The sequence below is a fragment of the Dunckerocampus dactyliophorus genome, chromosome 3 (assembly GCF_027744805.1).
Source record: "Dunckerocampus dactyliophorus isolate RoL2022-P2 chromosome 3, RoL_Ddac_1.1, whole genome shotgun sequence".
NCBI classification, from domain to species: Eukaryota; Metazoa; Chordata; class Actinopteri; order Syngnathiformes; family Syngnathidae; genus Dunckerocampus; species Dunckerocampus dactyliophorus.
The window spans coordinates 24,170,944-24,196,494 of record NC_072821.1 but is presented as its reverse complement, the minus strand read 5'-3'; the positions used below and the strand labels follow the sequence as shown (position 1 = coordinate 24,196,494).

At 39.9% G+C, this 25,551-nt stretch overlaps 1 protein-coding gene across 2 annotated transcripts in view; it reads right to left on the bottom strand.

Moving 5' to 3' along the window:
* luzp2 (leucine zipper protein 2) overlaps nucleotides 1–25,551 on the bottom strand; it is a 220,883-nt gene that overhangs the window by 56,460 nt on the left and 138,872 nt on the right. For both annotated transcript variants that reach the window (XM_054771019.1, XM_054771018.1), the window contains exon 6: nucleotides 1,527–1,589. In XM_054771019.1, the coding sequence (XP_054626994.1) occupies nucleotides 1,527–1,589 (63 nt within the window). The remainder of the gene's footprint in view (nucleotides 1–1,526; nucleotides 1,590–25,551) is intronic.

The window sequence follows — 25,551 nt, the reverse complement described above, 5'->3', positions numbered from 1 at the left end:
AGACTTCAAAGCTCTGATTTAAGATTTTATCAAAAGCTTTGTTTTTTTACACTTAGCCAGAGCTCTTAGGAGAAAAGTTTATGCTTTGAGTGCAGATTATAACATTCTGGCAAACATTTTTTTGAAGGGCTCATTTAAAGGTTGAACTAAGGTTGAGTGCTAAGTTAGTCAAAGGAACCACTTGCATGTACTACTGTATGGCTTAGTACCTTTCAAGCTTATTGGACTTTTTAAACAAGGGCAAACAAGTTTGGGGTTTTTTAAAAGTTTTTCTTTTAACGCGTCTCATTTTTGGACATAAAAGCAAATGTGGGTCTGTGTTCCTTTTCCCCCCCATGTACCCTGTATGCCTAAAGTTGACTTAATACACACTGCTATATTTCTTGTGTTAAAGAGCTTCCTACTGTAGGTTACTCGGTGTGACTTTCTCCGCCACAACTCATTTGAATCAAGTATGTTAAATCATTTTCCCTCGCGAAGAAATCTTTGGCTCTGTACTGACTGACAAACTGAAAGCTTAAATTACGGCCTTATAGTCTTTGTTCTCTTTCCAGCTCTTGTCTCAAGGGCCATTGCCAGATCCTCAAGTTTACAAACGTGATTAGGTCTTGGATAAGATACATGTTTGTTGGATGCATTTCAGAATTGCTCAGCTTGAGGAGTTGAAGTCGGAAAGAGGCTCATGTGTTTCTATCAGTGTCTTTTGGTTTCCTTATTGACCAGAGAGGTCCCTGTATTGTCAATCACATTGGAATTGGAATCACTAGCATGAAATCTACTGAACGCATAACTAAATGGCACCATCGGCACACGCGCAGGATCCAATGCCCTTATATCATGGATAAACTGGCTATCAGGAGATAGAATGCAGACTTTAATATGAAATCAAGGCCTTTTAGCCATATAAAGTTGCAAAAGTGGAAATTCTTCACAGGTATGTGCCTTATTGTAATCAAGGTATGTATTGAATGGTTAAACAACTATTTTATATCAAAACCACTGCTGACAAACAACAACCGAGTGAAATAAAACCATTAAGTGAAACAACCCCACACAGGCTTTGACAATTCGATCAAATTAGTCTTGCAAGGCATTAACAGTGAGTATGGCAACGAGGTACAATACTGTATGTCATCCGTTATCATCCAAAGTGTCACAGTAGCACATCCCAGGTCAGACAGGTCCTCCAATGTGCTGTTCACCTTCAGACTCAGCTTGGTAAGTAAGTGCAGCTCACACAAGACACACCATACTGTTTACAAAGCAGTCAACACAGTCCTGCAACCAGCAGGGGATTGGCACACTAATCGAAAGTAAATTGCGTCACTCGCAAAAACGTGGAAGACATAATCACTATGCTCTTTGGGAAATGTAACTGACAAATTATATTTGGCTTCACATCAAAAATCATAAAAGAGGTTAATATTTAAATGGATATGCATAGCATGCAAATTGTTAAATGCAGCACTGTCAACATTACCTTAGGTTTCACGTTTTTTATGTTTCTTAGATGTGCATGCACTTACCTCTTCGGCATGAGCATCACAAAGTTTGTTTCCTGACAAGAGTTTATTCTTCAAGCTCTTGTTCTGAAAAAAAAAGAGGAAATGATGAAATTGGTGGCTGGAGTCTTGCATTATTTTCATTTTATGAGTACAGGTCCTTGGGTTATGTAAAGGTTCCATTCCTAGACTGTGATGTAAGTCCAGTTTTGGTGTAAGACCTAAATTTAGGGCTGTCTTTGAATATTTTTCATAGTCAAATCTGATTTGTTAGATTTCGTCCATAGTTGACAAATCGCCAACATTGTTTTTTTTTTAGAGCACGGGGATCCCTACAAATAAACAAATCTCACTTGCTACTTTTTCCACCACGAAGAAAAAGGCTAAAACACTAAACATGGTAGGTATGCAAAAACTGCAATTTTTATGTATTTAGTGACACAGGAAGCAAGGTGAACAAAACCAAAACATGGTGGCGTTCTGCACGTTGGCATATCACACATCAGCAAAGTACACATAGAATAGGAACAACATGGCTTGAGAAACAACAACTTGCCAAAACTCTCATTTATCAGCCTAATTTCTTGTCATAAAATTCAGTCAGCATATAAAATGAAGTTGGCGTAACCCATTTTAAATGATACGGCACGTTGATCGCTGTCATGTGATATGTAAGAAACTGCTGACACGAGTTGCATTTTTCTTGGAGACATCTTTAACCTTTTCAAAATACTTCCACACTTGTATCATTTTTTCTTAGCAGCCATTCTGAGCCAACAAGTCCGTCAATGTTGACGGTCTTCCTAGTGTTCAAAGCTCGCTCGCCTCAGCTCATTTGGATTGTGCCAATGAAGCGTGTGACTTTATTAACAGGTGGCAGTATAGGTCTTCTATCGCATCATTTTCAATTATTTATTAACACAAATTTGTTTGATTTTGTATTAAAATAGGCTATTTATAACAAAAAGAAAGACATTCTATGTAAAAATGTATGCTCAGCAGCAGCCATGGGCAGTGGCAGAGCCAGAGATTTTCTGTAGAAATCCCTGTCATTATCAGACTGGATTTAAGAGTACCTGGAGTGCCCTCTTTTCGGTAGGGGAAGTACTTTTATGCAGGTCACTGAAGCTTCTAAAATCCCATCATAACCTTTTATTAGAAGAAAAGCTAATTTTGAAACTCATTCAACAAATGTCTATTTTTATGTTAGCCAAAAACAAAAGGTTAAAGAAACTATTACCATGGTTGCTTTATTTAGTAAAGGAAAATGCTATTCGAGCCAGTGTGCTGTGAGCAGCCTGAAGAGAACATTTCGTAAATTTCACGAGTTCAGTAACATTTATTTGCAATTCTTTGCAGCAATTTCGTCTTGATTTATTCTTTATTCCTATCCAGCAGAACCCATCTGAGAGCAGTTATTATTCATTCAGCCACTGAGGATAGTTTCAGTGACCAAAAACAAAAAGCTATATAAAAGAGGTGGTTTGGATTTGGAAAAACAATAATTTATTCTTTTAAATATGCAACTATGAGCCCCGATTTTTAGACTTTGATACAATATACTGAATCAGCAGAACATCGGGTAGCAGGAGCATGCCTAAATGTGTTTCAGAGCGAGTAAATATGTAGTCATCTCCACTCTGCATAGTGAATGAATGGATGACTGGCCACAACATTCTGACCACTTGCACTAATTTAATGAGCACAAGAGCTATTTAAACAAAAAAAAAAATCTGTCTTTACAAAGATTGTAATGATCCGTTTTAATTGACAGGGAGAGTTTGTTTTCCGTGTCGGCATGTTTTTCCCAGATACTGTATGTCCAATTTCTGGGATTTCATTCGCCCAATTTCCTTCCGCTGTACTATGAATCATGTTTCATCAGTGCCGCCTTATTGCATAGTCTGATTATATGAACATTTTGCTGATAATATTTGTGGTGTACAAATGTTTAAGTTCTGAAAATTTTTTCGGGAAAAACGTGCCCTCTAAAGTGACAAGAATTTGGGATTATGAACCACTGTTCTGCGTGACGTTTTACGATTTTACGAGAATTCAACTCGGCAATCATAAGAAGATTCTATATTTCGCTTTTTCTTTGGCTTTTTGGCAACACTAATTAAAAAAACAGCTCATATGGCACCCCCTCAGGAATTACGTCACATCCAGCAGAGTGGCCCTATCTCGCTCAATTTAATGGCCCAATGAAAAACAACGAAAATCACAGAATTGTCATCACTTTCTAAAAAAAAAACAGGATGGCCAAGACAGGATGTGAAAACGGGACATTTGGTCACTCTGGCTTATCCTATTCAGGATCGTGGGGAGCCGGAGTCTGTGTCAACTGACTTCAAGCGAAAGGCCTCACTGAGCGAGGACTGAAGCAATGCCATCTACAAATGATGTCAGGAGAGTCAACCTTGACTAGACCATCAGTGCCTTGTCTTTTGTTTGCATATAGAAAATCATATATCCTGTGCTTCAAAATATAAGCCAGGAATATTTCTGTTAAGTATACATGTACCACATGCAAAGAGACCTGAACTAATGAGCTGGCATAGCAACAGTTTTGTGATCCATTGAGGCAATGCTGGCCGAGTATCAATTCCACACAGTTGCACCTCTTCTCGCTCCTACAGAGGGACCACCATATGAGGACATGTACAACTGGCAGCTGTCACAAAATGTGATGTAGTTAAGCCCCTGGACATTCTCTGAGTGAAAATGAGATCCTCTAGAGCCTGTCTGTCACAGCGCATTATGCAAAATGCAGTACTCTGAGCTGTATATGTCCAAACGTGTTAGTCCCGGAGCACTGTATATGTGTGGACCTGGAAGTAAAGAAACATTTTCATATTTATATGTTGTTCTTTCCACTTAAAAAAATATAATAGTGCAACACACATGAACTACACCATCTGTCTCTCAGTCACATGGGAATTATCACAGATTATTGCCTTCGGTTACTGTATGACAGAGTCCTTGTCTTATTTTTTTCCCCTCTTTGTAAACTGAAATATATGTATATACTCCTGTCTTTCAGAAAAAAAATCAGTTATTTTAAAAATAAACTAATTTAAAATTCTTTATTCTTTTCTTTTTCTCCCTAATATGGCAACAGGTAAACATGTTAAACACAGACAGTGACCAAAGTATTATTATACTACTCACAAAAAGTTAGGGATAGGCACAACTGTTATGTTAGCAAACAGCAAGTTGTGCATTAAGTGTGTTAATTACTGAACATGTTTGACGTGTGTATTTAAAATTAGAGAAGCTCAAATTAAGTTCACCTGTAAAGGTTATACGGTTCATCCCGAAATGTATCTGAAATATCCCTAACTTCTTGTGAGTAGTATACTAGCTGAGCTATGGAGAGCAGAGAAGGTTGTACTGTTAGGTCTGCTTCTTCCCACTTTTCTGGACATGTTGAATTCTGCAAGTGTTAACACATAATATTCTTTAATGTGAGGGATTAATTGTAACTGGCTCAAGATTAAATTTTTTTTTCAACAAAAAAAATGTAAGGACATGACTACTGGTGAACACGCTACCCACAGTGGTTTAAAAGTACAGAAGTTGTACAAAAAGTGTCTATATGTTACAAAATTACAGTTAGAGTTCACAAAAATTGTGGCTCGGCCCAAATAAGATGGCTGACGTTCACACACAAAAGCAGTTTCAGAGAAGCGATCGACAGCTTGCGGTCATTGTGTTGTTACGATAGATTATACGTTCATTGATTTTCAGTCGCTAAACTTAGCCACATCTCTATTATTAGCTGACAACAAACATAACTGGTGCGTGTGTTACGTTGCCGTAGTTTATGTACTCAAAGCAAGAAAAGGTGGGATATAATGTTTACATTGCCTTCAGATGCTGGCGCCCTCTAGGCAGCTGGAGGAATCTGACGAACTCAGTCCCTTTTAAGCATGTTCGAAACAGCTTAATGATATATAAGATGAATAATATATTTCCAGTTTAATAACAGTTTACATGTACTACAGAAAAAAAATTGCTAGAATTAGTGGTTTAAACCAGACATTTAAACACATTAATCCAGACTATTGAACTGAAAATCAATTTACTCTTGTAGGTATACTGTACTTCAATGTACTCGTATGGATTTGAGTCAGATCGATGTTGGATTAATCACGAGTCAATTCCATGCTACAGCAGTTACAGAAGTCAATATTTTAAAGTTCATTGTTCGAAGGAAAACCTACCTATTTACAAAGAGGCAAAAAAATCTATAAAAAAAAAACACTATACACTATACTCAGATTTGTAGAGAAATAGATTAGAAAATAATATACTGATGGTCTTGGTGCAGGGTGTTCTCAACTGACTTCATCCAAAATAGACTTCAGGCTATCAGAAAATTACATAACATATTTGATTGTACTTTTTACTCTTTGTCCACAACTCAATTTTGGGTCCCGACCAACCAGTCGAAAAGCCCTGGTCGAGTGGTTGACTCGCATGACATCTGTGCAGGCAGCGTGGGTACAGTCCAGGGGACAAAAATTCAGCCCTGGACATTTTGGTTCAGACTGGAACCACCCCACCCCACAGCCTCGTCTTGGTTAGGGTAGGGTTTGAACCCACATGGTCTGCCTTGACAGGGGACAGCATGGACCACTACACTAACAGCAAATGGCAACAGGGGATGTGACTTTTGTGATTTTATTCTTTTAATTGGTGACAGCGCCTCGGACTGACTTGACGCTGCCTGCACATGTCACAACAGAAATGTGCATTCTTTGCGCATATGGCCCCCTCGCACAAAATACTGAGCTTGTTGCTCTGCGGAGCATGGTGCAGTTTGACAAGTTCTCACTCACGTTATCATTATTGACCAAAAAATAATACCGATATGATCCGATATCTCATTTGTATGCCAATATGCCAAAATGAGCCATGCTCCACAAAGCAACAGGCTCAGTATTATTATAATGAGTATTATTATCCATTCCTAATGGAGGACCAACTATGTTGGTAACGATTTATGTGTTCATGTAAATGAAGCATCATGAGCAACTGGGGGTTCTGTTAAGCAAGCTTGAGAATGTGGGAAAACTTGAGAAACTACCACACAGCCAAACAGTGCAAAATCTAAACAGTAAAATCAACAAAACTATACTGTAGAATTGTAACCCAGCAGTAGCCATCGATATCCACTTTATCTACCTAAAGGGACAGTCTAAACACTGTTTTTTAAGAATAATGATAGACTTCAGTCAAGTAGGACTTTACATTTCTCTTACTAAACACATTTAGAGCTCCTCTGAAGCAAGGAGTTTGGAGACAGCCTGGCCTTGGTTTGATTTCTTTTGCATGTAGGAAGGCATAACATACAAGCTTTGATGTGTTTAAGCAGTAAACAACAGAACAATACCAACAGCCGGGGCGCAAACACTTATCAACATGCTCAGCGCCAGCTCCTCGGCTTGGTCCATACACTGCTGGCCCCCAGTATTCCCCAGTATCAGTTCCTTATCCAGCATCAAGCGCCAACGTCCAGCCAAAATCTAACAGTGGTCTGTCCCGTGCACAGTCTCATCCTCAGCCTTCACAGTGACTCCATCTTTGGCAGCAGGGCAACTCAACAAAGGGGAGTTGCTTCTCCTTTGTTGCTTCCATTGGACTCAGTCTACAGAACAACCCCTCCAGCACTAGAGCAGCTTATCCTTCATTGCCAGATCAAAGTCCACCCACTGAAGTGTGTGTCTGCCCACGAGGCTGACCTTTAGGTAGCATTACGGGATTACATTTTACTTGTTATCAGAAAAAAGGGAGAAAAAATATACAGTATATTGGACATGGAGCATTATGATTTAAACAATAATGAATTCAGGATTTAAGTAACATAGGTTAAATTAGGGCATTATGGGCTGATATTGGCATAAAGATTATATATTGGCTCATATCAGTATCATTTTTTTTCTGCCAATAATGATATTGGTGTGCAAGTGATTACATGCTCAACAGAGCAACAATCTTGCTAGCTTCGTAAAGCCAAGGTCACAACCAGTTGTACGGGCTCCTACGGCCAATTTACATTAAAAAAATGCAAGAAACACATGGAGGGTGCATGTGTGATGTACCGTAGACTGGCCGTAGACTTGCAGCAGAGGTTCTTTGCATTGTCAAACAAACTCTACGGGCGCCTACGTTTTTTTCAGGTTGCAAGGCAAACGTATGCACTTTGTGCGTCTTTGTGCGTCATCTGTTTGAGCAACGTGTGTCTTTCGTACGTTTTGCTGGTGTCAGGTTTGGGCAAAATGTAAATTTTTCGTACGTCGCACTTGCAGACGTATGTGTGTCGTGTGGCGCACCCCACATATGTAATTATTGCAGCCAAAGGCTTAAGTCTGCTGTCTGGGATTATTTCCAAGTGTGGCCTTTGAATTGTAACTATGCAATTTGCAATGAAAGCGCTGGTTATTATTTAATCCTTCTAATCGAATACATTTTGTTCATGTTGCGTTCATGTGTGACATGCTGAATAAGCCCAGTTTAATAATTTCACTGATTGTATGAGTCCAGAGTTTCATACGTTGCACTTGGGTCTTATACACATAGAAATGTGCAGCTTTCCAAATTGTATTGTTACCAGCATTATTTAATTGGTAATGGTAATGGTTTAATTCATCTTGTATGTACATGCACACAAATTGCAGTGGAGCTCATCATCCAACACATTTGGATTCTTATTTGTGAAGCGTCCCAGGAGTGGCCTGCCAACCAAAATTACCAAAATTATTAAGAGCGCAGTGACAACTCATCCAAGAGGTCACAAAAGACCCCACAAAAACATCCAAAGCGCTGCCAGCCTCACTTCCCTCAGTTAAGGTCAGTGTTCATGACTCCACCATAAGAAAGACACTGGGCAAAAACGGCCTGCATGGCAGAGTTCCGTGACAAAAAACACTGCTGAACAAAAAGAAAAAACACACTGCTCAGCAAAAAGAACATTAAGGCTCGTCTAAATTTTGCCAGAAAACATCTTGATGATCCCCAAGACCTTTGAAAAATACTCTGTGGAGCCACATTTCAGAAAGAGAACATCATACAAACAGTAAAATATGGTGGTGGTAGTGTGATGGTCTAGGGCTGTTTTGTTGATTCAGGACCTGGAAAACTTGCTGTGATGAATAGAATAGAATCCTGAAGGACAATGTTGGGCCATCTGTTCGTGACATCAAGCTGAAACAAACTTGGGTTCTGCAGCAAGACAATGTTTCAAAACACACCAAGCAAGTCCACCTCTGAATGGCTGAAGAAAAACAAAATGAAGACTTTGGAGCGGCCTAGTCAAAGTCCTGACCTGAATCCTATTGAGATGCTGTGGCATTACCTTAAAAAGGCCAATCATGCTCGAAAACCCTCCAATGTAGCTAATTATAAGAATTCTGCAAAGATGACAATATCGGGATTCTGTATATTGCTAAAAAGAAAATATGAAGCATCCGTAATTTAAACAGATATTCACTGTCAAACTAGCATTGCTATTTTTCCATCGTGACATTGTAAAATTCAACCACAGTTTTTCATCTGCAGTCACAGTCCTTGTGAGGTTTTACTATTGTCATGTAGAAAAAAATAGAGCTCCCAATTCAAATTGTAAGAGTTGACCACCAAAGAACCCTGGCCACTTTTCTAAGGACTGCGACTCAGAAATCCAGAAATCAATAACAGTGGTGCACTGTGAGGAATAAAGCAATGCCACCAAGTGACAGCTTGACACAAACATTCTATAATGATGTGGCCTGCCTTTGACTCTAACTTTTTGTCATTTCTGCTCACCAGCACACATGGAGTCATAGGTACACAATAAGGATGTCAAGAAACACCAATGTAAACACACTTTCAGAACCTTTTCAAGCATTTTTGTTGGCACACCGAGATTGCCGTATTTTTAACTTAATGGGAGGGATACATACCGATACTGGTTAGACGTAAGTCGTAGTACCCAGACCGTAAAACCACATAGATATTGCTTCCTCTTTTCAGTGCTAGTAGTGGCACTGAGATATAGTTACCGCCGCCTAATTCCGTAGTCAACTGTCATGATCGTGTTACACTTGGCGTTAAGTTTTTCACTTGCACAGAAAACGGTGAGCATCTACCTAAGAAAGATTGGCTGTAATTCACCACAAACAATGCAGACTCAGCCACCTGCAGCAAGCGCTGAAAGGGGCTATTGTGCAAGTAACGTTGTGTAAGTGACTTAATTTTTTACTTGCAAACACCATTGTAACGGCATTCCATCATCGCCACAAGTGTGTATGAGTTATCAATTTCTGCTTCAATTGTGTGGAATGTATGTGATTAAAATACTGTAAAATATTTTTTGTTTGTGTATATTCCCTGTGTTCTGTAAGGCTGCTGGTTTTGCTGTGGCAATTATGACAATTTCTTGTGAATTTGACTTGATCGCAACAGGCTTTTATTGCAAGTTTGAATTATCTCACAACAGGCACAATAATAATAACATAATCATAATTATGACACAAGTTAATGTTGCGGCCGTAATCCAGCTAAAACTCAAGTTTGAACTCCCGACGTCACTTCCTGTCCTCACGTTCGGAACACATTTATTGCAACACACACGAGCACGTGTCTTAAATGGCTCATTTACTTATATTATGTCTACTATAGTGGGTAATATGAGCGTAAAGGTGACAATAGGAGTGTTATTTTATGTCCAGAGAGCTCTAATAATGTACGTATTTAGAAGGCCGTAAATAGGTTTTCTTTGCTCTAATTCAGAAAACATTCCATTTATAAAGAAGGAATCCTACTTCGAGGAAATTCACTTACCACTCACTTCGGGTCTGGAACCAATTAATGTGATAAACGAGAGATTACTGTATTTTAAATTATATTATATTAGGAAATAGTACACTAGGGCCCCAACTTACGAACACAATTGGTTCCAGACGACCGTTCGCAAGTCGATTTGTTCGTAAGTCCAACAAAAGGTAATATTACCAATGATAAAATTCAGCCTGGTATCAGCAATACTGATCCAGTGCCGATACTTTGTGAAAGTACACCTCATATGTCGGGTGAATTTTAAAAAGTAGTATACACTAGGTCCCCAACTTACGAACACAATTGGTTGCAGACGACCGTTCGCAGGTCAAATTGTTCTTAAGTCAGGGAAAAGGTAATATTACCAATGATATAGGTACTACATGTACGTGTATACATATACAGTATATGCGTATGTATGTAAATATGAGTTTGGATGTAGTAGTAATATTAAACGAGGATCATTAATGAAAACAACAATAATAATAAAAATGATATAATAATACGTAATGATAAATGTTATTTACCTTTGTAGAGGAGTGGTCGAGCATACGTCGTCGTGGTGAAGAAGGAGGAGGAGTTATTGAAAAAAGGACAAATCGTCGTCGTCATTAGACTCTTCTAAAAGAGGTAGTGTTCTGTGGGTGGTGTACAATTAAGCAGGCCTATTAACTCTTCATAAACTTTAATCACACGCTCTGTCCGGGTTGCATCGTACAGCTACAATTTAGCTTTCCATTTCTCCTTTACACTCTCTCCTGTAGTGTAGTGTAGTGTAGTCTTCCTCGACCTGTTGGTCCCATTAGCAGTGTCACAGTGCCCTCTACTGGCCAAGCATGTAGCAGTATAAATATGGAGTTACTAAAATACATGGAAATATAGACCAGTCAGCTTCGTATCTGCGTTCGTATCTCTGAATGTTCGCAAGTCAGGTGTTCGTAAGTTGGGGACCTAGTGTATACAGTAGTTCAGTGAGTTGCAGAATGTGAACATTTTACTATAGAGCAACAAAATTAATGTCCAAGCGATTTCTTATGTAGAAATAATTTATGGACTCCTACTGATTGGACAAAGAGGCTATAGAAAATAAAATATTTATATTATATGTAAATTAACAAACAGAATTTGCTCTTTGTCTCCTCTGTGAATAACAGCACTTTGGCAGTGGAATTGCAGATTTAATACAATCAGCCCTTGGCACAGAGAGGCAGTATGAGTCACGTTAGTATTAGACACTGCTGCAAAACATTTTGTCATTCAGTCTTTGAGGTTTCACTGCCAACCCAGATTTCATTACAGACAAGCTACCACAGAAATATTGTATTTCTTGAGCACAGTACTCATTGTGCTCGCTAGGTTTCTAGCCGTAAAACATGTTCATATATTGCACTTGAGTCAATTCCTAACTTACTGGCCAACAAGTAGGCCAACAACAACAAAAATAATGAATAAGAATGTAAACTATTTTTCTAGAAAGCTTATTGTGGATTTTCTATGTCACTGAAAGGATGTATCGCACAAATATTGGTACAGAAACACATAAATACATTTCATTTTCCACAAGCTGACAGTAGCATCTCTGGTCCATGTCCAGCCAATTGACCTTCTTTTGCATGTCAAGCTACTCTTGTTCCCCTTGTTTCTTAAGACCTTCAATCCGTAGTGCCAATAAAGGCAGACGTAAAACATAGGAACAATGGCATGCCTATATTTATCTTGCAGTGTACCCTAGGGGGTTAGGTCTGGGTCTAAAACCGATCAACCTATACCTAAACGACATCTGTAATGCCACAAAATAAACATTTCATGAAAACTATCACAGCAAAAATAAACAAATTAAAAAGATTGTTTGGCAGAAAAAGGCTATCCTTGAATCAATGTAAAAAGAAAATATTGTTATTCGGAAAAAGTAAAATAGATACACAAGCACAATTACAAATAAATGGTGTAGACACTGACATGGTAAGAGAAAACACATTTTTTAGGAGTCATAATAGATGACAAAATGAGCTGGAAATCTCACATGAAGTATATACAACAAGTTACAAGCAATATCTTAATGCTGAATAAAGGATCACAGATCCTGCACCATAAAAAAACACTACATACCCTATAGTGTTCTGTGGTGTTACCATACATACCATACAGAGATATGGGCAATAACTACAAAAGTACACTTCACTCACTAACCGTACAACAGAAAAGGTCTCAGTTATGATAATAAATACTATTGGTTATAGAGAGCACACAAATCATTTGTTCAATGAATCGCAATTATTGAAATTCACAGATCTGGTATAATTCCAAACCCCCAAAACTATGAACAAAGAAAACTACAACAGGCTATCTATTAATGTATAACCGTTTACTCCACAAGAAAGGAAAAATATAACATTCGGGGAAAAATAAATATAGAGCATTTGTACACATGCACAACAGTAAAAACTAGTCTGACGCTGCTTTATAACTTTATTCTGACTGAACGCAACAATAGCAGCGCAATTCCAACAGCATATGTGTATCTTCAACCCGCAAAAATGTCCATGGGAAGAGTACTTTCGCACTCTCGAGGTGCATGCACGGACATACAGTACATACAGTACATACAAATATACAAACTTGTCTATAGCGGCCACTAGAGGGAGTCTGCAAAAGTGGCCGCTGTAGACAGGGGGCCTCTATAGACAGGTTGGCGTCCAGTTTGAATGTTGACCAGTAGAGGGGAAAAAAAAGAAAAAAAAGGGGGAAAAAATACTAATAATGTTGACCAGTAGAGGGCACTGTGGGACTGTGAATAAAAGTTGTACAGCACTTCTACAGTAGGCTTGTTATTATCCACGACCCACAGAACAAAGCTGTGCTAGTAATGTCTTACGCTTGTTTTTAATATTTTACTTTTTATACGGCAGAGTGTCATTACAGCTTTAGTTCATCAGGAAGTGACAGGAAGTGACGGTGGGCGTCCCGAGCAGGAGAGCTAGGCTCAGTGCTAGCTGTGAGTTTCGAGAGAGTTGGGAAGTGTGTTTATGTTGGCGTGGATGTAAAGTCCTGCAGTGTTCTCCGCTGTTAATAAAGCCATTAAAGTGCATCGGCGACGTGAGTCTCTCCTTCCCCACAACAAGCGGCATTACAGTATTGACCAGTGCACATTGTCTCACACCAGGAAATAAACGGTGTCACTTGTTACAGGCATTGCCTGGACAGCTATGTAGTGGGGCTTGTTTAACCTTTGGCTTGGGGGCAAGTAGGAAGGAGAGACGAGACGTGTGTTTGTGTTCTGTGTGCTCTCTGTGCTCTCTCGTGGCCGCGTTCAATAAATAAAGTTGGCAGAAGCAACAGGAGAAGTTTCCTTCTTTGCTTACGAGCTGAATAACACTGACAAGTTAACAGACTAGTAGCGAACGGAAAAGAAGACGGCTTTGTTTGTGTCGAATACAGAAGATGAGGACTTTGATGGATTTGTGGATGAGGATTGATAAAAAATAATGTGAGTACATTCTAAAATACTTCAATTAAGTACCACCGAACTCAGTTTTGCTCCCGCTGCCGCATGCATGCCAGCATATGTTTTTTTGTATTGTAGCGTCGCTGGGAGCACGTCCTGTTCCCAGCCTACTTTGCGGTAATGTTTTGGTGCAAATGCTCTTAAAGTTACATGTTTGACCAGGAAATAGCAAGCTCAAAAGAAGACGGCTTTTTTATGTGGAACAACTGACAGTTTGTGTGGATCTTGTGAATGATTGTGACTGAGCTAGGACTCACTAATTAAAGTCTACACACGACGGCTTGATTGAAAAACGAAACTTTTTTTCGTGCATGAAGCTTGTACTTGAGTCGGTAATTTGGCCGCTATATGCGGTCAGATATTGACCAAGGGAGACAAAATGGGTGGCCGCTGGCTGCATTGGACAGGTGACTGCTATACACAGGGTCTATAACATGTAAATTTGCTGCGGGGGATTTTTCAGCGGCTGCTATAGGCAAGTGACCGTTCTATAAAGGTGGCCGCTAAGACAGGTTTGACTATAATCATGTCTTCTTTATCTTTCTTTTAATAAAATACAGTAAATATGGGCACATTTCAGACATAGCTGCAAATGGTGAATAATCATGATTAATTAATTTGTGATTAAATCTTTTAATCATTTGGGTGCCCTACTAAAATGTTTCTCTCTTTGCTTTTGGTATTTCAGATCATTTCGTATGTGTTCATTTTTATTTAGTATGTTTTGTTTTTTTCCTACGGTCCTCCTTTCTTTTTGATTTGTCATATCAAAATCTGGCACTTTCTGAGCTCGGCAGTTCAACTGGTCTCATGCAGCTTGTCGCTCATCAGCTCCCCTACTAATCACCTCAGCTACTGCAGGACTGTGCTCAATTAATGTCTTGTCTTGCTACTCCATGCCATATGCGTCAGCTATTGTTCCTGAATTATTGTTACCTTTTGCTATCCTGTGGTCTAGTAGGTTGCCTGGCTCACTTTGTACCCGTTTGCCTTTCAAGATTCAAGATTCAAGAGTTTTATTGTCATATGCATAGTAAAACAGGCAGTTATACTATGCAATGAAATTCTTATTCTGTTCATTCTCCCAAGAAAAGAAAGAAAACACAAGAAAAAGAATAAGAACATAAGAAACATATGTACCAATAAATTAAGCAACAACAACAGAAGAGACATTAATACAAATACTGTAAATAATACAAATAAATAAATAAATAAAGTGTTATGAGTGTGTGTGTGTGTTGCGTGTGGCGTGTGTGAGTGCTTCGTTGAGAAGCCTGATGGCCTGTGGGTAAAAGCTGTTTGCCAGCCTTGTGGTCCTGGACTTCAAACTCCTGTAGCGTCTGCCTGACGGTAGGAGTGTGAATAATGAGTGTTGTGGATGTGTGCTGTCCTTGATGAGGTTGTGTGTTCTTCATAGGACTCTAGATTTATAAATGTCTTGCAGTGAGGGGAGGGCTGCCCCAACAATGTTCTGTGAGGTCTTGATCACCCGCTGGAGTGCCTTCAGTTATTCATTCACCTTTTGGACCGGTTTTTCACGGCACTCTTTTTAGTTCCTGCACCGTTGCCTTTTATTATATATATATAAAATATATATTTTTTTGGTTGGAAATTAAAAGAAACTTTATCTGCTCAAGTTAGTGGCCATAGTGTTTGCATCTTGGGATCCACCACTTCCTCCTCAACCGAGCATGACAACGGACTGAGTAAAGAACACAAACCATTTACTAATATGAGCCAGTTCAAAAAATAGTACAGTACAATGTTATGGTGTTAAATAAATAAAACTGCTGCTTGTGTGTGTCGCAATAAATGTGTTCTTGTGCAAGCAGGAGAGCTGAATGGGTGGCGGAGAGGAAGTGACATCGGAGGTTCAGACTTGAGTTTTAGCTTGTTGTGGGTTATTATTGTTGTTGTTATTGTGCCTGTTGTGAGGTCATTTAAACCTGCTTGTCTCCCCGAACAATCACTGATACCTAGTGACCAATGTAAAATACTACATCCATCCATCCATTTTCTATGCCGCTTCTCCTGATTAGGGTCGCAAGGGGATGCTGGAGCCTATCCAAGCTGACTTCGGGTGACAGGCGGGGTACACCTTGGATCGTCTTTTATTTGTATTTTAGTTCATTTAGCCATTTTAATGCATAATTTATGACTATATGTTTGAAAAAAACGGGATAGAGTGAGGCAGCAAAATTTGAACCACGATGTGGCGAGGGACGACTCTAACAAATAACTACTGAAGCACCATTATCAGACACTTTATGGGAAACAGGTAGGATCAGACAAGCTTTGCTTCTTCCTACTCCTTTCTGGACATGGTGGATTATGTTATGCAAGTTGCAATATGTTTGGATCGCATTAGGGATTTGTATTGCTTGTAAATTGCCAAATTTGAGGATGGTCGCACATCTTCTGGAAGACTCTTGCAGATTTTGGCAGCATAAAACTGAAATGCAGCCTCACCGTGTTTAGTCCTGACTCTGGGCACCCGAAGGAGACCACTCCCTGAGCTTCTCAGAGCCTGAGATGGTTTATATGGCTCTAACATGTCAGAGATGTACTTCGGCGCAAGACTATGAAAGGACTTGTACACAATGTACACAATGAGCTGTTTTAAAATCTATTCTCTGAGTGACAGGAAGCCAGTGCAGAGACCTGAGTACTGGACTAATATGGTCATGTTTCCTGGTTCTAGTCAGGACTCGGATAGCAACATTCTGGGAGTACTGCAGCTGTTTTGCAGCTCGTTTACAGAGCCCAGTGAGAAGGCCGTTACAATAGCCCAGCCTGCAGGTGACAAAGGCATGGATTGGTCTCTCTAAATTTGGCTTAAACACTACTCCCTTGATTTTGACAGTGTTTTTTAGGTGGTAAAAAGCCGATAATGTCATTGGTTTAATGTGGCTGTTAAAGTTCAGGTCTGAGTCCATTATTACCCCTAGATTTCTAATCTGATGATTAGTTTTCAGAGAAAAAAGTATCAAGGTGGCTAATAGCACTTTCTCTTTGTTTCTGTGGGCCAAAGAGAATGATTTCAGTTGTGTCTGAGTTTACCTGGAGAAAGTTGTTTTGCATCCACACACTAATCTGTTGCATTGACAAAATAAATCTGCATGACCATGCTCGACTGCCGTCAGTGACACGGAGATCTGAGCCTTGTCTGCATAGGTGTGGCAGGACACATAGCAGCTGCGTATTAGCTGGCCTAAATGCAGCATGTACAGATTGAACAATAGGATTGACCCCTGGGGAACCCCACAGGTCATAGCCAATTGGTCTGAGACACTGTTAGCAATTCCAACAAAGTACTTCCTGTCCTCCAGATAGGACTTGAACCAGTTTACAGCAGTACCAGAGATTCCCACCTAGTTTTCTAACCTCTGTAATAAGTAGTCAAATGTGTCAAAGGCAGCGCTCAGGTCTAGAAGAACTAAAACTGTGTTCAGACGGATATCATTTGTCACCTTGATCAGAGCAGCCTCAGTGCTGTGGTGGGGGATAAAGCCTGATTGGAAAGTATCAAACACATTGTTAGAGATAAAAAAGTCAGTAAGCTGTTGGTATACAACCTTTTCTAAGACTTTTCCCAAGAATGGCATGTTTGATTGATATGGGCCGATAGTTGTTCAGTACTGTGGCATCAAGACTGCTCTTCTTCAGAAGAGGCTTAATAAATAATCGCACAATAAATGAAAATCAACTTCATAATTTTAATTATCAGCTTCATGACTGCGACATTTTAACTGCGATAGAAATAAAAAGAAATAAATGTAAAAAACCTGGAAATACATTGAATATTAAAACTATTCAAAGAAAAAGACAAAAAACAAAAAAGAAAAGCAAACATAATGAACACTATAAAAGAAAAAGCGTGAAAAACTACCTCTGTTATATGACTTTGAGGATGACTATGTCAAATGTGTTGTATGATAGCGTGGATAATTGTTTGCCCGTAAGGAATACATCGCAAACAATAACTTACCCATGTATTGACCCACATATAATACTATGAATTTACCTTTCATTAAGACTACGACATACAGTGGTGTGAAAAAGTGTTTGCCCCCTTCCTGATTTTTGCCGTGTTTGTCACACTTAAATGTTTCAGATCATGAATTTGAAAAACCAGTCAATGACAACACAACTGAACACAAAATGCAGTTTTTGAAATGAAACTATTTATGATTAAGGGAGAAAAACAATCCAAACCTACATGGCTCTGTGTGAAAAAGTGATGGAAGCGGTGGAAGACGCTGGGTTCGTCAAAGTCTCCTTAAAAAAGGCGTTTCATCCTCTGGAAGTTTCAGGAGTGATATATGCTGTCTTCAGAAAGTAAGTCAAATATGATTTTGTCTACATGAAGGTGATTTTTATGGGTCCTTTTTTATATAATACAGCCAATAGCAGGGGTGCAGCTAGGAATTCTGGGTCGCATGAAAAAAATCCCGTTGCCCCCCCCATCCCCCCTTATTTATTAATTAATTACTAATTTTATTAGTAATTACCTATTTTTGGGCCCCCTGACAGTCAAGGAACCTTGGGATTGTCCTGACTTTTCCGCTTAATAAGGCACCCCAGGCCAATACCACTCATCATAAATAAATTGAAAAATGTAATTAATCATGTTATCCCTGTTATTATGTCTACTATATTGGGTCATACGAGTATATATGTGTGTGTATAGGGGTTTTATTTTTCATGTTTGAGGGCACAAATGGTAAAAAACGTATTTAGAAGGTCGTAAACAGGTTTTCAAGCTCTAACTATGAAAATATTCCATTTATAAATAAGGAATCCGACTTCGCAGAAATTCACTGATCACAGCCGGGTCCGGGAATCAATTACCCACGATAAATATGTATAATAATATAACATATGTAATAGTATATATAGTTTCCAGTCCTTTGATCTTGGAACACTTAGTCATGTGACCTTTGACCTGCATCCATCACATTTTGACATTAAGCACATGCTGTACTCTCTCAGGCTGTATATCACCTGTCTGCTCGGAGCAAAAAGCAACCTCACATGTCATATCCCTTCTCATTCCATTTCACTTAAAGCTCAATTTTTGCTGGTGCACTTTCCTCCCAGAATGCGTGTCAGCAATCACATGTGTGAAATGACTTTTGACTGTGTCTTGATGGTGCTGAGAGCCTCTTTTTGTTAATACTGAGGCTATTCAGTCATTGAGTAATATACCAGCCAAGCAGTGAGAAAGCCATTAATTCCTCATGGCGTTAATATCCTGTAGCTAAGTGTTTTGTGTGAATTAGCGAGGAAAAAAAGGTGGTATTTTTTATCGACATTTTTTCTATGGCAAAAAATTCATTTCCTGCTTACTATTTTACAAAGCAACTTTTAAGAAGTCATCTGTTTTGTCTTTCTCACTCATGATAAATGATGCATTTTATGAACTACTATTTTCCCCATGGAAAAATACAGATCAAATGGTGTCTTCTTCCTCAATTCAACCAAGACAGGAGGCCATTTTAGACTACAGTAAAAGCATTAGGAGAGGAGTGTGGGGCAAAGAAATCCAATGCAAACCTCCGTGCCAGGCTGATGAGACCTAGCAGGTCCACGTTCACATGTTAGTCATTCTCCTTCAATATTCCTCATAAGACAGGAAACACATTGATAACGTCTCCAGACTGGACTACCTCCCATCAGGACACATGAGTTAACATTAACATGCAACATGACAAGCAATGTTTTAAAGCGCTCATGACACCAAAACACGTTAATCTTGTGAAAAATAACATTGAAAGGGATGTTTCCTGTGTTAGATGTGTGCTCAAATGTTGAAATGTATTTCCAGTGTTATACAGTTTTTGTCACTTCTTCTGGGACTGGGAACCAAGTGACGTTTATTCGAGAATTTCCCACCCACTCCATTGTTTTGGTCCAGTTCTGGATGAATTTCTGTTTGTTAGATTTTTTTTATATTATGCTAGCTCGCTGTGTGGAGGGTTTTGCTCGAAAACCCGAGGAGATGGACTAAGCTTGTTCACATTTCCAAAAGACGCCATTGACCTCGTTAGATGCGTCTGCATACTTCGAGGGACAAATGGTTTGATACTGCCCCGCAGATGAAAATAAGAAGACAAAAATCCAAAAGATGTTTGAAAAGCGTGCCAAGGTGGCTGTAAGTCAGTCCACATTCCTTCTACTAATATTCTCTGTAGTAGACAGCCAAATGCTGGGCTAATGCAGTGTTGATTCATAAGTGGCTTGGTTGTGACGCACTAGGCGGCTAATGTGCATGCTAATCTGTTGTTGCATAAAACAATAAATCCAAAGGATCATCTTTGGGGTATTCATGCCAAATTGCTAGCTAAACAATTGCGGTCATTAGTCTTACGGTCATAGCTGTCAGTGGCTATCACTGCCAGTAAAACCTATCATACTCGTCACAACACAATATCAGTAAATGTTATTATTGCGTTATTGTTGCGAATATGTCACTTTCTTTGTGTGCATTCATGAATGTGTTTGCTGCCAGTGGTTGCCGGAAAGTGTTCTCGACGTGAATTTCTAGTTAAACATGGATCGCTGTCACTCGTCTTTCTAGCTTATCGCGCGGTCGATCTGTCAGTTTCGGTACGTAAATCCATATTTTTTTTACGATATCTATTCTAGGAATCTTAGAATAATAGTATGGGGTTCCATGCCAGGGATAGATAACAGGGACTGCTGCTCACTGGTCATTTATTTTGCAGTGTGCAAATAGCTGTCAGTGTCATTTACTGAGAGTCAAAAAAACATACTTGTGGCCAATTTCTTGTGTATGTGTGTGTGTTTTATTACAATCATCACAACACAATATCAGTGAATGTTGCTATTGTGTTATTGTTGTGAATATGTCACTTTTTTGGCTGGTCTTTGAGTTCATGGCTGCATTTGTTTGAATATGTTTTACGGAACAGCCAAGAGGCTGTCAGTTCAGAAAACTCACCGGGGGCGGGGGTGTATTAACTTTACAATCACAAATTATTTTTTTCTTTCTTCCCCTATTAGAAATTGGTAACTTAGTTTACCCATATTAAACACAGGAAGTGAACAGACTTCATCAGACTTCAAATCATTAACTGCTGAGATACGGAAAAGGGCTAGGATTAAATATGCTCTGCTTCTTCCTACTGCTTTTCAGACATGTTTAATTGTGCAAGTGTAAACATGGGATGTGCTTCAACACTCAAACACTCAGCCATAATCATTTTGACATAAATGAACCCTCACCATCTGCTCTGTGAGTGCCCCAGCAGTTAAGTAAGGCAGTGCCAGGTCATCTGAGTCTCTTATGCATTGCTGTCTACGCTACTCAGGACAATGGGCCTCATTCACGAAACGTTCTTACGCACAAATCTGTTCTTAAAGCCTTCTTACGAAGATTTTTGGCATTCATGAAACGTGTTCTTAACTCACAGTTCTTAGATCTAAGAACAAATTCTACGAACGCTCAGGAGGACTCTTACGCACAAGCAAAGCTTGCACTTTCAATGCGCAATCGCCCTCATGATGGATTTTGCAACCTGATCCCAAAAAATGTAGTGCAAATAAAATATCCCAACAATTATTTATCATCAAAACAACTAAAATATACTCCATCGATAAATATATATTCAAATCCCAATTCATCAAAAAAAAAAAAAGTAGCTGGCTGGACGTGTGCTGCGCAGAGAGAGAATGTAAAGGGACCATGTAGATTTATTTGCTGAAAGCGACGAACATTTGATGTCCTGCTTCAGGCTTCAGGCTTCCCTCTCTGTTCTTGCAGGTGTTCAGGATCATCAGAATAACATCGCAATGAAACGTGGTGTGCCTATTGCGCACGTAGCACCCCCAGATAACGACATGCGCCCCCAGCCACGTCTTGAGCCAGAGCACGGGGCTGCTGTATTAATTAGGCAGCGTCTTATCAAATGTAACCACAGAAAAAATAAATAGTCACACACAAACTATGTATTTTGACTTTATTTTTCCATCATGATTGTGTAAATATTTTCTAGAGTTTCCGAAATGGTTTTTGATTGATGGCCCGCCTCCCGTTTCCTCCAGATCCCTCCGGTGCAGTCCAATCTTTTTTTTTTGTCTATTTTAAGTCAAAACACTTCTTTTTAACCTCTGCGGTGGTGCGTTTCTCCGTGGAAACGGCATTTATGTTGCCTGCAATGGTGCTCCATGCCGACTCTTTTTGGATGGCCTGATGACCGGTGGATACACGTGAAAATAAGGTGGTCTTGTGTTCGCTCACTCCTTGTAAAAGCACCTCTATTTCAGTAGAATTGAAGTTTTTCTTTCGTTTGTTGTCCAGCTGCTTCTCAGTCTTGCCCTTGCGCATTGCCATCTCCGCCTCCAGCTGCCTGTTGCGCACGGCACATTTTTTACCTTGTATGGGAAATAATAGGCGGTGACCTATGCAAATTAGGGCTCACATGCACGGGCATCGCAGTTGGCATTCATCAACCTAAGAACACCGGTGCGAACGATTATCCCTACTTAAGAACGTGTCGTAAATGCGGCGCAGTTTCCAACCCGCGCCTTCGTAAGTACACTTCTTAAGAAGACTTTTAAGAAGATTTTCGTGAATGAGGCCCAATGTGACTAATTTCACAACAACAATAAAAAAAGATGGGAAGATGGTGTGTACACTAGGGATCCAGCGGTACACAGTAAAATAACAGGCCATTTTAAAAATCATTTAATAATGATAGTAAATAATAAAGACAGAATTTTGGGAGAAAAACAAGTTGTAACCGCACCAAAACCGTACTCAAGATACGGAGGTACAGACACCTGTGGTGTATATTCACAAATTATTGTTTCATTGTATTATTAATGTTATAAAAGTAGTGAAAGGGACTGTTTACAATGGTAACACGGTGCCTAGACAGCACTGACTTTCGAAAGTGCTGCAAGCATTATAATCCCAACCGCTTCCTGCTCCGACAATGTAAGCACACACACACACACACACACATACGTGCATTAGTTATGTGTCAGCTGATGAGAGCAATTTGGCGGTTTAACTACTAGTGTTAGCTCTCATTGAATGTACAGCCTACAGCCTAACAACAGCATGACTGCAAATTGTCGGTCGATTCTCTGGGACTTTTGTGTCTGTGCACGCGCTGCGGACATGCATGTGGGTTCAAGACAGCCACAAGTGACAGCCATGAACTTGGGCCAAAATACCACTTTTATTCAGTTTATTTTTTTTTTAAATATAGACATTTTATTACAGACATTACAATGGTGACATGTGGTAGCTGGTGGTGTTCTTCATATTTATTTATATATATAGGTGCACAATAGTAGATGTTGAGGAGAGTCACAAGTACCTTGGAATACCACAGGCAAATGGTAACCATGAATAGGCCACAAGGAAAGCTGCATCGCTCAAGTATCTGCAACGTGTAAGGCAAGTCCTTAGAAGTCAGCTCAATGGGAATACAAAGATCCGGGCAATTAACAGCTTTGCCCTGCCAGTGATCAGATACCCTGCTGGGATAATAAGCTGGCCAAAGGAGGAAGTTCAGACCATAGATGTTAAAACCCGGAAGCGACTCACAATGCACGGAGGGTTCCACCCCAAATCCAGTATCCAGAGGCTATACGCTGAGCGCAAAGAGGGAGGCCGAGGATTAGTGAGCATCAGGACCACTATCCAAGACGAAACATCCAAGCACCACGAATACATCAGGAAGATGGCCCCAAGAGATGAAGCACTTAGTGAATGTCTCAGGCAGTGGAAACTGGAAAAGAAGGAGTTGGAGGAACTGTCATGGGAGGAAAAACCCCTGCATGGGATGTACCACCGACAGATAGCTGAAGTGGCGGATATGAACAAGTCCTACCAATGGTTAGAGAGGACTGGACTGAAGGACAGCACAGAGGAGCTAATCATGGCAGCACAGGATCAGGCCTTGAGCACCAGAGCAATAGAGGACCAGATCTACCACACCAGGCAGGATCCCAGGTGCAGGCTGTGCAAAGAGGCCCCTGGAAAATGTCCAGCACCTAATAGCAGGGTGTAAGATACTGGCAGGAAAAGAATACATGGAACGCCATAACCAAGTAGCCGGTATAGTGTACAGAAACATCTGTGCAGAATATGGACTGGAGACCCCTAGATCGCAATGGGAAACACCTCCCAAGGTGGTGGAAAATGAGAGGACTAAAATCCTGTGGGACTTCCGAATACAGACCGATAGGATGGTTGTGGCCAACCAACCGGACATCATGATCATGGATAAGCAGCAGAGGTGATCGATGTATTCATCCCCGATGATGGCAATATCAGGAAAAAGGAACACGAGAAACTAGAGCAATACCAAGGGCTCAAGGAAGAGCTGGAGAGAGCCTGGAAGGTGAACGCAATAGTGATGCCCGTGGTCATAGGAGCACTGGGGGCTGTGTCCCCCACACTGGAGAAGTGGCTCCAGCAGATACCTGGAGAAACATCAGACATCTCCGTCCAGAAGAACGCAGTCCTAGGAACAGCTAAAATACTGCACAGGACCCTCAAGCTCCCAGGCCTCTGGTAGAGGACCCGAGCTTGAGATGAACAGAACACCCACCCTACCAGGGGAGATGGGGGGGGGGGTGGGGGGGGGGGGGGAAGAGTTTTATGTATGTTTTTGGAGCCAGCTGCAAACCCTTTAATATGCATTTAAACATGTAGTTAAGAGTGTTAAAATGTTACTTAGAACATGCAATAAATAAAGGTTGTATTTGTAAACTGCTGCCATAGCAGTTTTAAATGGAAGATTTCAAATATGTTTGATATCTATAGGACAAACTGTTTCGGAATTAGAGCAGCATAATGGAACGGATTGAGGTCAACTTTGGAGGTTTTCCTGTAATAGTTTAACATCGTTACCGTTTGACTTGCTGCACAATACATTTTCAGTAAGTGACTTCGCTAATAAATTCTGTGCATGCAGCCAGTTTAAATGTCAGGTCATCACAGATGTCAGCAATGTTCTGCTATACACAAACCATCCTTTCTGTATGAGATTAAAATGGCCCAGAAACCTTGGAAGGGCATTTTCTAAGTGATGCAGGCCTAGGACAGAAAAAAGGCAAATGTCAGCAATTAGGCAATCATATGATGATGGAGCAACTGGTCTAGGCATCTGCCAGCATGACTGCCTGCTGAACCGAAGAATCAGGGACGCATAATGGATATGATGTGTTCTGAACAATGTATTGTACTCCTTAAAGCAATGTGATCTTTGCGAGCGTACAACGACAAACACATAAAGCAGAGTTTCTAGCAAATAGTTGCTATATTAGTATTCTAGTTTAATCTTCTGATTAACGTCGTATCTCAGCTTTATCCTATTGCCTATAAAGCGTCATTAACTCTTATTAATATTTCCCCCCATCAATGTACTGTAAATTCATTTTGCAGTTTAAACAACAATAAATGCTAATATTTTGGAGTCCTAAATGACCGCTCACTCATTTAGCATAAACTGTTGGTAAGCATTTTTTTTTACCATTATGCAAAAATGTGACATTACACAAATGTATTGCCCGTTTGCTACAAGACCTCATTTGGTGTCAAAACACTTGATCTACAGTATGTTGTTGAAGTGTAAAGGAATAGCTAATTGTCTATGACAAAGGCAAGTCATGGCCTTCTTTATGGGTCATTTAGTCACTTGAACAGATCTAGTACACACCCCACATGTACAACTTCCATGTAAA